This window comes from Squalius cephalus (genome assembly GCF_949319135.1).
Source record: "Squalius cephalus genome assembly, chromosome: 13".
Lineage (NCBI taxonomy): Eukaryota > Metazoa > Chordata > Actinopteri > Cypriniformes > Leuciscidae > Squalius > Squalius cephalus.
In genome coordinates this window covers 12,286,538-12,303,727 of record NC_137134.1, presented here as the reverse complement: position 1 = coordinate 12,303,727, position 17,190 = coordinate 12,286,538, and the positions used below count along the sequence as shown (strand labels likewise).

General features: G+C 38.5%; 1 protein-coding gene across 2 annotated transcripts in view; it reads left to right on the top strand.

Moving 5' to 3' along the window:
* Window positions 1–16,954, top strand: part of LOC307170443 (NACHT, LRR and PYD domains-containing protein 3-like) — a 93,948-nt gene extending 76,994 nt beyond the window's left edge. For both annotated transcript variants that reach the window (XM_079891529.1, XM_079891530.1), the window contains exons 4-9: window positions 4,859–5,029; window positions 6,230–6,400; window positions 7,179–7,352; window positions 7,429–7,593; window positions 14,695–14,741; window positions 14,936–16,954. In XM_079891529.1, the coding sequence (XP_079747655.1) occupies window positions 4,859–5,029; window positions 6,230–6,400; window positions 7,179–7,352; window positions 7,429–7,593; window positions 14,695–14,741; window positions 14,936–15,510 (1,303 nt within the window). In that variant the 3' untranslated portion in view covers window positions 15,511–16,954. The remainder of the gene's footprint in view (window positions 1–4,858; window positions 5,030–6,229; window positions 6,401–7,178; window positions 7,353–7,428; window positions 7,594–14,694; window positions 14,742–14,935) is intronic.
* The last annotated feature ends 236 nt before the right edge of the window (window positions 16,955–17,190 follow it).

Here is a 17,190-nt window from a genome sequence, read left to right as displayed (position 1 = left end):
ACAAAAGGAAATTCTACAGGTGCCAATCTACCAACATAGCATTAGGCTACCATTATAGAATATACTGCGCCAGAATAGACTTTAGCCTACAGGTGAAAACACTTTTTGGAAAACAGCTTTATGAATGAATGAATGAATGAATGAGGCATTTATATAGCGCTTTCATATGTCTACTGTAGGCCTACACTCAAAGCACTTTACAATCATATCAGGGAATCTCTCCTCACCCACCACCAGTGGTTATTATATCTCAGGAAATCACGGGATCTGGCCAAATGATTGGATACAGAATGATACACTTAAAATGTATCCAGAAGAACGTATTTACGGTGAAGAGGGAGACAGTTCGGTTACTGTTAAAGGATTAGTTCACCTCAAAATGAAAATTTCCTAATAATATACTCATCCCAATGCCATCCAAGATGTTCATGTCTTTCTTTCTTCAGTGGAAAATAAATTACGTTTTTTGAGGAAAACATTTCAGGATTTTTCTCCACAAAATTGGCTTCAACGGCAACCAGAACGTTGAAGTTCAAATCAATGCCATTTTTTAAAGGGCTCTGCACAATCCCAGCTGAGGAATGGGGTCAATATAATATACAATTGTGTGGAGAAAAATCCTGAAATGTTTTAAAAACATATGGTTCATTATAGAGATTCATTATGTTCATTAGAGATTGTATATCAAGAGCAGGGACATGTTTGCGTGCATTTTATTTTGTGATTTCACTGGAACGAATAGAAAGTCTCCACGACGGGACTGAAACACGGGTCTGTGCACGAGCTGCCATCACTGATAACAATGGCAACGTGCACTCAGGATGATTTCAAAAGCAAAACTTTTCAGCGCCAGATCAGCTCTTATTTAAAACAAACAAACGAAATTAATATTCTGCTAGTCAACTAGAGATGTTTAATTTTTTATAGATATATCTGTACTGCGAAATGTTTCAAAAAGTCATTGGAAAAGTACGACTCGCATTGACGGGAATATCCGATCTTTCCTCTTACATGGCAGGCGCAAATGCACATATCCGATTCATATTTGATTTATTTCCGCATATGAATGAAATGAAAAAATGGCCTGAAACCGATCTGAAAACATTGGAATCCATGCCCTTTTTTTTCTGCTTACACGTTCGTGGGTCATATCCGATCGATGGAAAAAATCGGAATTGGGTCCAGAAGGTCAGTCAAGTTGGTGAAGGTATGATATCACTTTGTGGGCCAAAATCATAGACTGTAAAAAAAAATGGACCACGACGGATCCGTGACGTTACCGTCATAAACAAAAATGGGCAAAAAGGCGGGATTAGCTGATGTGACGTGACGCTAACAGACAGCAGACAAACGGCTCATAGTGACAGCAGCAGCAATCCACCTGTCACTCAAGTGGCCACACCCTTAATTATACAGAACTTTACAGAATTATAAGGAGAACTCTGGTCAATTTTAACATTGAGCTCATTTTTTTGTAAATTTGGAGTGCTGTCAGTACAGAGAACAACGACAAAAATCGGTGTTGCCTACACCGTGTTATCTTCTTTTTAAAATTTGAATGGGGCAAGCTTTTAGGCTCTTAACGTCCTTGATGTGTCATTACAAGTGAACAGCCATGTGAGTGATTCCTTTCAGAGTGAACACGGTGAATCTGACTGCAGTAGATGTGAAAGATATGAATAAAAGTGATGTTAATTCGGCCAGCGCTCATACCTGTATTTACTTCCTGTTTTCGGTCGAAGTCCACAGTAGGCGATTGTCGAGTTCACGCGCGTGATCATAGGTAACTAAGCAACAGTGGAGAACTCGACAATCGCCTACTGTGGACTTCGACCGAAAACAGGATGTAAATACAGGTATGTGCACTGGCTGAAATAACATCACTTTTATTCATATCTTTCACATCTACTGCAGTCAGATTCACCGTGTTCACTCTGAAGGAATCACTCACATTGGCTGGCCACTTGTAATGACACATCAAGGATGTTAAGAGGCTAAAAGCAGGTTTTAAACTTGCCCCATTTAAGTCAACAGGGTGCAAATTTTAAAAAGAGGATAACACGGTGTAGGCAACACCGATTGTTGTCGTTGTTCTCTGTACTGACATCACTCCAAATTTACAAAAATGTCAATGTTAAAATTAACCGGAGTTCTCCTTTAAGGCTTAATATAATTTAAACAGGTGAGTTAAAATATCTATATTATCTGCCCCCCTGCAGCAGACAAACGGCTCGTAGTGACAGTAGTAGCAATCCACCTGTCACTCAAGTGGCCACACCCTTAATTATGCAGAACTTTAAGGCTTAATATAATTTAAATGGATGAGTTATAAAAAAAATCAGCCCCCTCACATTTGGCATGAAGGGCAAAATTAGCTATATTGACCAAAACCACTTTTTGCACCAGGCTGTAAACACAGTTTTTTCTGCTGTAAAGTTGGCCATTTTAACATGGGATTGACTCTCTTTCGCAGCCTGTCTCTAGCGGCCAGTCGATGAATTGCAGTTTAAGTCACTTCCGTGCTGGTTTTAAGAGAGAGAAAGGAAGGTTGCTGCTTGGCCAAAATGCAGAAATGAAATGAGTTAGCATTTTAGCACTTCCGGTTCCATCATCCCGAAGTCAATGGGTTTTTTGGTTAAAGGCACACTATGCAGTTTTCCGTTTTTGTCAAACAGCAACCCCTAGAGTCGCTGTGGAGTACTTGTATTTAACGTTACTGTCGTAAATAACACTCACGCAGAGCAGTCTCTGCACTCACAACCTGATCCCCTCCCCCATATATACCAGTACCTGTTCAGTAGGATGGAAGCGTTGGACATCGAACAGGCACAGATAGCCTCCGAAGATGTCTACTTACAAGGTAATGTTTCACGATTTCATACAAATATGCCAGCTAATAAGTTTGCTACAAATAAGTTTTCATAAGCTGAAACCTGAACCAGACAAAGGACTACGTGAAAAATACACATCACAACACATGAGTTCAGCTGGTAAACTTGCTGGTGAGGCAAGCTGGGCAATAAAACATAACGCAAAAACAAGAGAAACAAGTGTTTGTAATCAAGTCTGCTAACAGCTCTGCTAATCGACAGCTAGCTAGACTTGGAAATTAGTGGACTAGTCTTATCAACAATGGAAGAATGAACAACTTCGTAAAAAATGACATGCAAGCAAGCGCAACAACATACAACATAGAACGCAAGCAAGTTTACAAATAAGAGATTTACTTACAAGTCCATCAACAAGAACGCCAGGTCAGCATCGCTGTTGCTGATGATTTGCCTTATAACGAGTTCGTTCACCATCGAAATGATTTTGAAGCTGTTATATTAAAGTACAAATCTTGCATAGTGTGCCTTTAAATGGCTGAAATAAGGTCTTGTTACGAACTGCTCGGAGACACGAAGGGAGAGATCCAAATGCAGCTTTATTTTAAGGGTTATCCAGAATCGTAATCCAAAAACAGGCAATGGTCGAAACACAGGTAAGCAGTCCAAACAAACAAATAAACAAACAAACAAAACAGGCAGGGACCAGAGGCAAGAGAGTAATCCAGGGAACAAGGCAAGATATCCAGAAAACCAAGAAACATGAAACCAGGGAAAATGCTCGGAAATGCAGACTAACAGTACAACAAGACTTCGCGGTGAGTGAATGAATGAACAAGGTATATATAGACTGAGACTAACAGGATGATGAGACACAGGTGAATGCAATCAGTGAATGAGGTACAGGTGAAAGTGATCAGTGATAAGTGATAATGAGTCCAGGCAGTGAGTTCTGGGAAATGTAGTTTGAGAGTGGATGATAGTCTTATGTGGAGTGCCCTCTGGTGGCTCTCAAGGGCAACTCCAGCTGGTGATCGTTACAGGTCTGTGGTGAATTCAAGCTCAAGACAAGCTTCAAGTTTTATTCTACGACATAAAATACATCAGTATTTCCCCACTCGTGATTTTTTTAAAAGATGTTACGTGTCTTGAAAAAGGCAGTTGCTTACAAGTGGTAAATGGGACAACAGAGGCCCATTTTTCTCCTATAATCTAGTCTAACTCAAACTTTAGGGGAAAATGTTTTTAGATAAAAACTAAGAGTTGTCGGAGGCTTAGTGATGGTGATGTTGAAGTTGTGGGACCGTGGTGTAGTTCGTTTATAGCCTGACTTTAGCTTTTTACTTTTGGTGACTGTATTTCATTTCAAATTCATACGTTTTTTTCATCTGTGAAAATTAGACAAAAAGTCTCATAAACTTCTGTTGAACCCACAGAGAGGGTTTTTGTCGAGGGAACCAGTGTGCCAGTTGCCTACAAAGTTATGTCATTCCTGCACCACTATATTACCATAGAGATTAGAATAATTGGGAACTTTAGATTTTTGACCACCTTTTATGTCATGGAAAATGCATTAATAACGAGTAAGCGTGCCACTAAAATATGTAATTTTTCAAGTTTCTATTGAATTTGACCATTTTGGGGAGAAGTGTGGTGGAATCTGTGTATATGAATACTGAGATAATTACAGTACTCCAGTTCTCCTTATATATCGCGGTCGGTATTATGCAAATTAGTGTGTAGTGCTACTGTGTATGTTTCTAATATTCTCTGCTTTTATTTAGCATATGCTGTTTATTATCGTTGTTTTGTATTTAGTATTGTTTTAAGCGATTTTGTGTGTTTTTTTAATCCTTTCTAGAGATTTTGTGGGTTTTTTTTTAATCCTTTCTAGAGAGATCTACTATGATGGTGATGAATGGTGCTTTGAAATGTGTAAGGCAAAAAAACAGTTGTAAACGTAAAGATCAAACAGTTTTGCGACCTTTCTATTTAAATGGGACCTACTTAACCATTTACTGTTATTTTAGATTCCCAGGTTGTAATCTCACTGATCAGTGCTGTGAAAGTGTGGCTACAGCTCTACAGTTTAATTCTTCATTGAGAGAGCTCGACCTGAGTAGCAATCACTTGGAAGATTCCAGAGGGAAGCTGCTGTTTGATGCACTGAAGAGTCCAAACTGTAAACTAGAAAAACTGAGGTTTGTTTGTCAGATTCCTTTGCATATATATGTTATTACATTTTACCAACAGTATATTGAGAGTTGATTTGTTGGATGAAAGTGGAAATGCCAGTTTCTAATAATGTTACAGCATGATTTAATTTTATATATAAATAAAGAAGAAACAACTGATAAAACTCATTGGAATGTCACAATTCAGAATATCAGATAAATTTGTACCCCTTTATGAACACATTTTACTGAAAGTTACACTGCTCACTGAAAGCTCTTCTTGAATCTTTTGCCCCAGCTAACAATTTCTGGTTCCCAGAATGTTCCCAGATGGTTTCTGGTTCCCAGAACACCGCCAGAACAGATATCCTAAAGTTATCTGTTGGTTATCTTGGGAAGTTTTCTTTACGTAAAAAGAATGTTTCCTGTTGGTTTGGAGAACGTTCCCCTAACTTTCCCAGTAAGTTCTCAGAACGTTCACCAAACCTTCCCAGTAAGTTCTCAGAACGTTCCCCAAACCTTCCCAGTAAGTTCTCAGAACGTTCACCAAACCTTCCCAGTAAGTTCTCAGAACGTTCCCCTAACTTCTTTACTCTGATATCACGATTATGGTAAGGCCTATCAGAATAAAATACGCTTTTCGGAAGGAGGGGCTTTGTAGAAATCGACGTGTTTTAGAAAGACTGGGCATAGAGGAGCAATCATAATGTACAGTATGGCGGCAGCGGCGGCAAGTGAAGCAGAGCAGAGACAAAGGCAATCCCCGATTGGAGATTGAGAGCGAGACCAGGGCTCGTGAGAAACTGTCTGGGGAAATCAGGAGGGGAAGCAGAGAAAACAAAACTGAAAGATTAAAACAAAACGGACAAAGTATCCAACACGACATGGCAGAACACAAGACAGTTAGGCTTGAACAATTGGCTTTTGTTAACGTCCCGTTTACAGACCTCGTAATATTTCCACACAAGACATTTTGGGAAATGATTGCAATGTAGTTTGTGTGCAAGTCCGAAATAGGAATCGCCAAAATAAAGCTAAAATTCGTCCGGTTGCCGATCGTGTGTTTGGAGCAAAAACCATCCATTTCCGATTTATGGCTGGTGGACCGGTGCATCTCTATTATCTTCTGTGTATTTTTTGTTAACATTACGATCAAACAATTTTGCAACCTTCCTATTTAAATGGGAATTCTGCAAAGTGTCAATTAACCATTTACTGTTATTTTAGATTCTCAGGTTGTAATTTCACTGATCAGTGCTGTGAAAGTGTGGCTACAGCTCTAGAGTTTAATTCTTCATTGAGAGAGCTCGACCTGAGTAGCAATAACTTGGAAGATTCCGGAGGGAAGCTGCTGTTTGATGCACTGAAGAGTCCAAACTGTAAACTAGAAGAACTGAGGTTTGTTTGTCAGATTCCTTTGCATATTTTATTACATTTTACCAACAGTATACAGAGAGTGGATTTGTTGGATAAAAGTGGAAATTATCAAATATACTGTTATTTGCCAGTTTCGAATAATGTTACAGCAAGTTTTAAGTTTATATATACACTACTCTGATATCATTTACTGCTATACATCAGTAATCATCCAGCACTGCTGCATCAATACTACAAACCATGTCTTTTTAGCTGTAGTTTAATCAATAGAAATAATCCAAGCACATAAATCATTATATGGAGCATTAAATAAGACAAACATTTTCCATTGACATGTACGATTTCATATCGGCTTGTTTCACTGTACCACAATAACCCAGATTTTATGTTATTTCAGCACCAAATAACAATGACTTGAGTACAATCTAGGGTTTTTAAAATATGAAATTTAGTCACAGACATAAAAAATAAATAATTAACAGTTATTTTATTAACTTATTAACTTTAACTAGGATAATGTTCTGGGAAGGTTCACTTTAGTCAAACCTAAAAATAACCTGCAGGGAACGTTCTGTATAAGTTCTCTTTAGGATGTTACAAAGAACCCTCTCTGCAACCTTTTGGGAAGGTTAGTTTTTGGTTACAAAAAAAAAAAAAAAAAAAACATACAGAGAATGTTTCTAGAATGTTCTTATTTGGAAATGTTCTGTGTTTACTTGGTTTTGTAAAGCACTGAATACATTGCAAAATGCAGTTCTTACATAAGGGTCAATGATGTAATTTTTAATCTTCTGTTTAGATTGTCCATCTGTAAGTTCACTGATCAGTGTTGTGAAAGTGTGGCTTCAGCTCTACAGTCATCAAACTCCTGCCTAAAGGAGCTGGACCTGAGTAACAATAACTTGAAAGATTCAGGAGTGAAGCTGCTCTCTGATGCACTGAAGAGTGCACACTGTAAACTGGAGAACCTGAGGTAAATTTAAAATAGTCATAAAACTGAGGGGATATACATTTATATATATTTATGCCTTTGATGTCTGTCATTGTAGATTATCTGGCTGTATGGTGACAAAAGAAGGATGCTCTCATCTGGCTTCAGCTTTGAGGTTAAACTTCTCACATTTGAGAGAGCTGGATCTGAGCTACAATCACCCTGGAGATTCAGAGCTCACTGCACTGATGGAGGATCCAAACTGCAAAATGGAAAAACTCTGGTATGATGGACACTAGCTATGTTTACATGAACACTTTTTTTTTTAGAGATTTAAATGTAGCCTATTCTTATATGATTTCATTCTTATTGATAATTCACAAAATACTCCTTACATGAACTTTAAATTAAGGGACTGAGTTGATATATGTAGGGTGAGCAGATTTCTCATGGTGGTTTACGGGACGGGATGGACAGGCACAACCGACTGTATTTAAGCAAGATTTAATTTACAACTTTGTATTTGAACATTCAGGCGCAAAGAGAACTGAATTCGGGATCGGGCGCTGTCTGAGAGAGTGCTTCTTGTGTATCTCATTCAGCGCAATACTACATTGAGTTCGTTTTCACAACTTCCTGTTCAAAATAACTAGATAAACTCTTTTTGAAGATCCCCGTTAATTGTAAACACATGCTGCTTGACATCTTCGTGTCTGACGTGATCTGCTCCAAGCTCTCTAATAGCCCGCCTTCACTAATGGCAAGTTAATCAATAATGAATTGTGATTGGATGATAATTTTGTTCTACAAAATATATTCTGAAGCGAATGCTTACCTTTGATTAGGCTATTCTTGCGTGACAGAAGACTACTACTGGCTTTTATATGATCACCTAGCAAAGACAATTTAGGGAAGAAATGGAACAAAAAACTATTTTTTACATAAGTCGGGACACTAAAAATTTAGCCAAAATACAGGACTGTCCAGGGAAAAACAGGATGTCTTAGTTTATATCTCCAAAGACACATAGAATACGTTTACATATCCATACAAATGAAATAGATCTTCTGAAAATGTGATCACACTCAAGATTTTTTCAGCAGCAGAAAGCGATCCAATTTAGCATTTACATTGCTATTGTTTTCCCATTAAAGCTAGGGTTGGCAGTTTCTGTGATATAAGTGTCATTTAGAATAACTACAAAAATAAAGATGTTTTCAAACAACCGTTGCAAACGGGCCTTTCATGCATCACGTCTCCCCCAACACAAACATCATTATCATCACCTCCGGGTCTATTAAAGTGAAGACATGTCTCAATGGGTAAAAGTAGGCTTCTTTCAATAAAAGCTCTTACATATGTGGAATATTTTTAATTTGACGTTTAGCTTACCTGTCAAGAAGAAACTCTGTAAGTTCGTCATATCGATCGAAACCCAAACATTCCATCAAAATCCTCCATCTTTTAAAAACAATGCCAATGTTTATCCTTGTTTTACCACGTTGTCTGTCTATTTTGTATAAGTCTTCAAATTTTATTAGCACTTTTGTAACGAAATCTGAATGTCTTTTTCCACACGTCCTAAACACCCTCTGGCTCAGCCTTCTACAGCAGACACACCCCAAACTCTTGCTACTGGGCGTGAGGATGTATGAAAATACATACAGTGCCCTCCACTAATATTGGCACCCTTGGTAAATATGAGCAAAGGCAGCTGTGAAAATAAATCTGCATTGTTTATCCTTTTGATCTTTCATCCAGAAAAATCACAAAATTTGAACCTTTCATTAAAGTAAAACAATTGAAAGTGGGGGCAAACTCACATTATGATAAATGTTTTTCTCTAATTTCTCCACAATTATTTGCACCCCTACAAATTATTATGAGTAAAATATCTTATGAGTAAATAATATATAAAATATAGTATATTCCTACACTATATAAACACACTATGAAAGTATATATAAACACGAAGGCTAAAATCCCTTAATCATTAATTACAATGAGTTAAACCAAAGATTATAGTTCTGATTTGCAGCAAAAGATTGTTGAGCTTCACAAAATAGAACGTGGCTGTAAGAAAATAGCTAAAGCATTAAAAAAATCCCCATTTCCACCATCAGGGCAATAATTAAGAAGTTCCAAACAACTAAAGATGTAATGAATCTGTCTGGAAGAGGATGTGTGTCTTTATCGCCCTAATGCATGATGAGGAGGAAAGCTTGAGTGGCCAAAGACTCTCCAAGCAGATGGAGAATTGCAGAGATTAGCTTGAGAGTCTTGGGGTCAGAAAGCCTACAAAAAAACCAAACAGCCCCTACATCACCACAAGTTGTCCAAAAACAAACTCCAGCAAATTCAGTTGTCAGACACTACTGGACCCTCCAACAGGACTGGTTTCTGTGGTCAGATGAAACAAAAAACAAAAATAGCTTTTTGGCAGCAAACCCACCAGATGGGTTTGGTGCAAACAGGGATAAAAAGTACCCCATGCCCACAGTTAAATATACCACTGGATATTCAATGTTGTGGGCCTATTTTTTTTGCTGGAGGTCCTGGACATCTTGTTCTGAGAAATGTTATCATGGATTCTAGCAAATACCAACAGATAAAAAATCAAAACCTAACCATTTCTGCTAGAAATCTTATAATGGGCTGTGATTGGATTTTCCATCAGGACAATGATTAAAAAATGATCAAAATCAACACAAAAAAATGTGTCACTGAGCACAAAATGAAGCTTCTGGCTTGGCCATCCCAGTCCCTGACCTGAGTCCTATAGAAAATGAGTCAGGTGAACTGAAGAGATGCAGCAGCATGGACCTGGGAAACTGAAGGATCTGGAGAGATTATGTATGGAGGAATGGTCTTTGATCTCTTGTCAGGTGTTCTCCAAACTCAGCAGGCATTATACTGTAGAAGAACACTCAGAGCTGTTATCTTGGGAAAAGGACGTTACAATAATTGTGGCCAATGTGAACTAAAGAAAAACTATTTCATAATGAGATTTCCCCCCATCTTTCAATTGTTATCTATATATTTAGACCACTTTAATTGTTGATTGTTATCAGGATGTGAAGAGAGACTTTCAACCAGTATAACAAAAAAAAAAATCTTGTAAAAAAATTGCCTACCTTAGCTTTAATCAGATTATCCAAGGTTTAAACAACTCAATCCAGGCTACGTTAATTCGGACACATTTGAAAACGGCGTTTTCGTTTTAAAAACGCTAGCATTTTCAAGCATTTTCCAAGAGTCTCTCGTCCACACTGAAACGTCGGAAAACGCTAAATTCACCTTCGTAAACCCTCACTGAGATGATACAGACGGAAAAATAAATAATAAAGTTATCGCGCAATTCTTCTGAAAAGATAATTTTATTTAGCAAAATATCTCACCTTTCACCAGGGCTGGACTGGGACAAAAAATCAGCCCTGGCATTTTGGCCCAGACTGGCCCACTATATGATCATAAACACCACCGATCTTTCCACGCCCTTAAATATATGCATACCAGCTCCTATTCCTTAAAACCACCAATGTCATGTAATGAGTGAGTATAGGAACGAGTGAGAGTTAACATATGAAATAAGTAAGAATTTGACATTTATTAATACAGTTGAACTACACTCCACAGTGATGAATCCTAAAACAAGCTATAAGCTGCATTGGCATAGCAACACCAGTGTTTCTCACAGGATTTGTGTTAAATCTGTGGTGGGTGGACCTCGGGTCTTCTAGGGGGGTTCGGGGGCATGTCCCCCCGTGAGAAAATTTTGTGCATTTTAATGTTAAATTCATCAATCTGCTGCACTTTGAGAGTTCAAAATTAAAAGCTCACCCATATTCAGTGTGCAAATTAAACAGAAAAATGCAAACCTCTTTTAGTTACAGTGTCTATTTACATTACACCTACTACATAATATTAGTTATAATATTAATCCAATGACAGTAATAGACATATTTTGTAAAACAAATGCACTAAAAAATAAAGGAAACTTTCAGAATTAGTTTTGTACCAATTTCTATACTTGAAAGAGATAAGCACATGATATTTTATTTTGGCGAAAAACATGGTTTACAAACTCCTCTCATTAAATTTCTAGTGAACTGCGGTAATCGTCAACTATGCAGATGTGCAGATCTGTAACTGGGTTATGGGTTCCTGCACTCATAGCTAAAGTGTTTTGAAAGTAGTTCTGCTTACCGCAGACTCTACACTTTCTCATCTCTCCTGATCCTCCTCACTATCATCATCATCACTGGAGCTGATGAAGGGCAGAAAACGTATATTTTGACACATTTTACAGTGTCTGCTTTAAAGGAGAACTCCGGTCAATTTTAACATTGAGCTCATTTTTTTGTCAATTTGGAGTGCTGTCAATACAGAGAACAACGACAAAAATCGGTGTTGCCTACACCGTGTTATCCTCTTTTTAAAATTTGCTCCCTGTTGACTTAAATGGGGCAAGTTTAAACCCTGCTTTTAGCCTCTTAACATCCTTGATGTGTCATTACAAGTGCACAGCCATGTGAGTGCTTCCTTGAGAGTGAACACGGGTCAATCTGACTGCAGTAGATGTGAAAGATATGGATAAAAATGATGTTATTTAAGCCAGCGCAAATACCTGTATTTACATCCTGTTTTCGGTTGAAGTCCAAAGTAGTCGATTGTCGAGTTCACGCGCATAGGTTTAGTTACCTATGATCACGCGCGTGAACTCGACAATCGACGCGGCCGCTGTTTCATGGGCCGGTCTGTCAGGAAAAAAACTAACGCTGACTTTTTTTGACCAGTGCATTACACTGGCACTAACCCAGCGCCGCCAATTAAGCAAAACAAAACAAAACGAATGGGCCGCCGATGTACAAGTTTTATGGGCCGTTAAAAAAAAAGAAAAAATAATAATTATAACAATTATGTTTGAGTATGAGATGTATCGGCCCAAAAAGCACGTCGGCCCACCGGGAAAGTGCCCGGTATGCCCGATGGCCAGTCCAGCCCTGCCTTTCACTGATGTGTCGAGTCGAGGTCGCACTCAGTCACCATTTGTTTGGTCTAAAACGCAACTGCTCTGATGTTTTGCCGCAGGACAGCAAATCTGAATAAATTCTGTCATCTTTGCAGGACTGTGATATGAAGAGTGTGCAAAGTAACATTTTAGCAACTGTGTGAAAGTGAATAGCACATAATACTGGTATAAACATATCTATTGGTACAATATAGTCACGAGACTAAACTTACGTCTTCGTTTTTAAATACCTTTACAGTCCACACTACAGCGCGAAAACAGCATTTTCAAAGTTATCCACTTTGGAGAGCGTTTTCAAAAAGCTTTGTTTTCATTAATAAAAACGACGTCTCAGCTTTGCAAAGGCAAATGGATCGTTTCGGAGACCAAAATGGACCAGGAGCTGTGTAAATTGGAATGCGGCTACTAGTCCCAAGACCAAACAACCCCAATCTTATCTGCTTTCGGCCCCCCAACCAGCACTGGCCTTGGCCAAGGCTGCTGTTGGAACAACAACTCCCCCGGAAGAGCACTGCAGCGAGACGCTCTTGCGTTCCCCACTCCCCACAGACACCTGCTGAGTGTTGACTCTGTCTGGGACCTGATCAAGGTTGTCTCCATGGCAATTGCTGTGTATCGACATCCTGCGGACGTGAGGCACCTAGATTATGATGCCAGGCGTAGCGACTCTCCAGGCCTACACATTCACGAACTCTTACATATATACAGATATGCAATCACCATCCCCCAGCCCCCATCCCTCGCCTTCGACACTTTGTTCCACCAGTCTGACAGGCGGGTCTGTGACCAGCGCCAAGAATGGTTGCAGGACCGGATGGCTGCTTGCCTCTGCTGGGTTACCTCCATGCCCCACTCCCCTCCCCTCCCCTCCCCTGTTGCAAGTCTTGTGTGTTCATGTTGTAGAGTGTACTGATTATGTGCTAATGTTGCTGAGGTGTTTTTTACTGTTCCCAAACTGTATTCCTTACAGGAGCATAGTCTGGGGGTTGCCTTTTTTTTCTCCTCACCTCTCCTCATGTTATGCTGTATTTTATTCCTCAATGCCCTGTCTTCCTGTCCTGTCTACCCCCTTGTCATATTGTATGTATGTTTGTATGAACAGGTTGATGGCTAATTTCGCTGGTACCTGTGACTAAGTGACAATAAAGGCTACTACTACTACAGTGTGGACGGAAAGCCAAAACGGAGAGAAAAAGATGCGTTTTCAAATGAAAACGTATTAGTGTGGACAAGGCCTCAATTTGAATGAAATGTCAGTGTGTAAGTTCATTCAGATGTATGTGGCTACAAATTTGGTTAAAAAATGGGTTATTAGGATCTATGTAAAAGTATAGCCGCCAGCAGCATTTACGGGGGCATCAGAAGCAAAGTGATGAGCTAAGCGAGCATGGCAAGGATTCATGTTAGCATTGCCAATATATTACATAAAACACTATGCTTTACCTTGATATCAACTTTGACAAAGAGTTACCGTTTGAGATAACAAAACGGCAGTGGCTCAGTGGTTCATGTAGGTTGTCTACAAACCGAAAGGTTGGTGGTTCAAGCCCCGGTTCCACCTGACCAAGTGTCGAGGTGTCCATGAGCAAGACACCTAACCCCAGCTGCTCCTGACGAGCTGGATGGCACCTTGCATGGCTGACACTGCCGTCGGTGTGTGAATGGGTGAATGTGAGGCTATGTAAAGCGCTTTGGTGGCCATAGGTCTGTGAAAGTGCTATATAAATGCAGTCCATTTACCATTCATGATGATCTGTGCGAAATTTGACTGACTGTCCGACTGTCGAAAAATACACCACTGGATTCTGTAGGACCCAAGGAATAGAACAAGGTGAGATTCATGGCTATTAAACAAAATTCGCAAACGCTATAAGCATATTTGTCAATTTTATTATATCCGGCCCAAAACATCATAGGTTGTTTCAGGTCATAGTGCCGAAGACACAAATCAGCTTTCGTAACAATATGCTAAAGCTTTCATAAAATACAGCATTTTATGACAAAATTCAAAATGGTCAATGCCCAAAATGGCTAACATGGGACAATTTGGTATTGTTTGACTCTTTTTGCTAGCACAGTCTGAATATGATTTCAGAAATGTTGGTGAAAAATGGACAAAACATCAAAATGGTGGAAAGATTCTTGACAGAAAATAACATCATATGGTGCAATCGACTTGTCATGAGCCACGGAATCAGATGAAAAAATACTTTTCTTCAAGACCAAGTTATTAGCATAGACATGAGTGAAAATTTGTTGTGTTGTATTTTTAAGACTTATTTCTTCTTTTTTGGTGAGTCAGATTAATAGAATATGGCACATTATGCTTTTTTTTTTTTTTTTTTTTGACAGTCTGGATCACGGGGGAGAGACCATGATTAAAGGAGGACTACAAAAATGTAGGTCTACACACATGCCTTTTCTTCACAGGACACCATTTTACAATAGACCAGAATAAGGTCTTAAATATAAAATGTTTTGATTGTTTATATGCTGTCAAAAATATTGATGTGGAGCCGAAAAGTAGATCCAAGGCCAATCTGATTCTTGAACATATTTTGGGGTCTTATTAATGTTGTTTTCTTGTGTCCAGATTTCTGTCGTCTCACATTGGATCCAAACACAGTACACAATCGTCTCTCCATTTTAGAGGGCAACAAAAAGTTGGTATATAATAAAGAACCGATGTCACATCCTGATCATCCAGAGAGATTTGACGCAGATCCTGATCATCGATTTAGATATGACGGCTGTCCGCAGGTTCTGTGTAAAGAGCGTCTGACTGGACGCTGTTACTGGGAGGCTGAATGGACTGGGTTGGGTGATATGGCAGTGGCATATAAAGGAATCAAAAGGAAAGGAAATAGAAATGACTGTGTGTTTGCAGACAGTGATAAATCCTGGATTCTGAGCTTCTTTAGGGAGAAACTGGCTGTCTGGCATCTTAGAAAGGAAACACGCATACCTGACCCATCACCTCCCTATACCAGAGCAGGAGTGTATGTGGACGAGCCAGCCGGTATTCTGTCCTTCTACGGCATCACTGACAAACACGCACTCAGACACTTGTACACATTCAACATCACATTCACTGAACCCCTCTATGCTGGATTTGTGCTTTATGATAATTCAGTGTTTCTGTGTGATGTTGAACAAGAGGATGAATAATTTCTGTTAAAAATGTATACACGTTACGTAATAAAATGTCAGAACAAGTGTCAGTTAAAAAAATATAGCTCACATACCCTTTTCAAAACATTTCACAAAATGAGGTTTAAGTTTCTAGATATTAAAACATTTATAGGTATTCTCCAAAGTGAAGAAAAAATATATGGCTCTCAAAATTTGTGTAATGAATATGTAATATTTATTTAACTATATTGATTAAGGTTCTGCTAGGACATTTTAATCCACCTCTTTTGTCCACTTTTAACCACTTCTGTCCTGATTTCTTCAAGGGGAGGGTCTATGGGTGGGCAAATGTATGGGCTTTTTCAGATCTTTCAATCTAATGGATGAAATAAGTATCAATGGGTATCAAAATTATTCCGAGCTTCCCAGTTACAGGGCTTTCATGTTAAATTTTTAACTGAAACTCTTATTTCCGAGTTTGATTCTGATAACATGTGAAGGCAGCATTAATAACAGGTGTAAACGGGCCCTAGAGACCATCACTAAAAAATGTTTGAAATGGTGTCTCTGAAAAGTGAAGTTACTGCTAAGAAGAGCTCCAGCATCTTTTGTTTGCTAATTGCACTTCTAATGCAATTAAATGGAGATTTTTTTTAAGTGCGACTTAAAGAAGGCAGGACGCAAGTACGTCATATAAAGTTCTATAGTGCGCTCGCATAATTGCAATGTGAAACCAAACCAAAACTAACCGAATGTATACAATTTATCAAAACATGAACTTTGGTTCAGACCGTGGTGTGGACTTTCAGGTGTGAAAACCCCCTTAATTGTCCAAAAACCTTCTGGGACCACTGTATGCTATTCCTATTTTTTTATTTTTTTATTTGTTAGTTATGATGACAAATTAATCACATGAACACAACCTGACTAGATTACTAGATATATAATATTCAGCAGATTTTCAGTAGTTGGCTTCATATACAGCCGCTGTAGGGCTGGTGTAACCACAGTTGTGCCAAATGTAAAGGGTCTTTTTACTCTTAAAGGTGAAGGGTCCAAGGATTCTTCACAACTATACATTTGTTTTTTATTTTCTTTCTTTTTTATGCTTGATTCATTTTTCTAATCATTTTATTATTCAATTAAATCGTAATCATTTATAATAATCATTTAAACAATTTATATACTCATTTTATTGATTCATTCATTGATCAGTTACTTTATTATTTTTCCATTGTTTAGTTGTATTGTTTTTCAGTTTCAAGTGGTTATTTGTCTCCATGAGTAAGATATAAGAGAATGTCTCCATTTCAAGGGTTTAACGTCATAGGATGATGTTGTGAAGCAGTAATTTACACCACTATTGCTTGTGTTATAATAACACTTGTTGTATTTGTGCTGGTCAGACGAAGTCTTGGCATTGAAACACACACAACTAAGATTATTCAATAAACTCTGCTCATTTTACCATCACTTTGTCTCCTGCTTTCTGCTCTTCCCTGCTTCCTCCATCTGCATCTTGGGCTGATAAAAGACTGTTAATACAGTTTTGGGACCAAATAGACTAAATGCAGTAAAACACTGATTTTAGGTACCAGAGAAGGCTTTGGCTGCGTCTGAAATCACACACTCTCTTGAGTAGGTAGTAAGTATTTGAATAAGTAATTACTTCACGACTGCTAAAAAAGTATGTTCTATATAGTATGCATATAATCT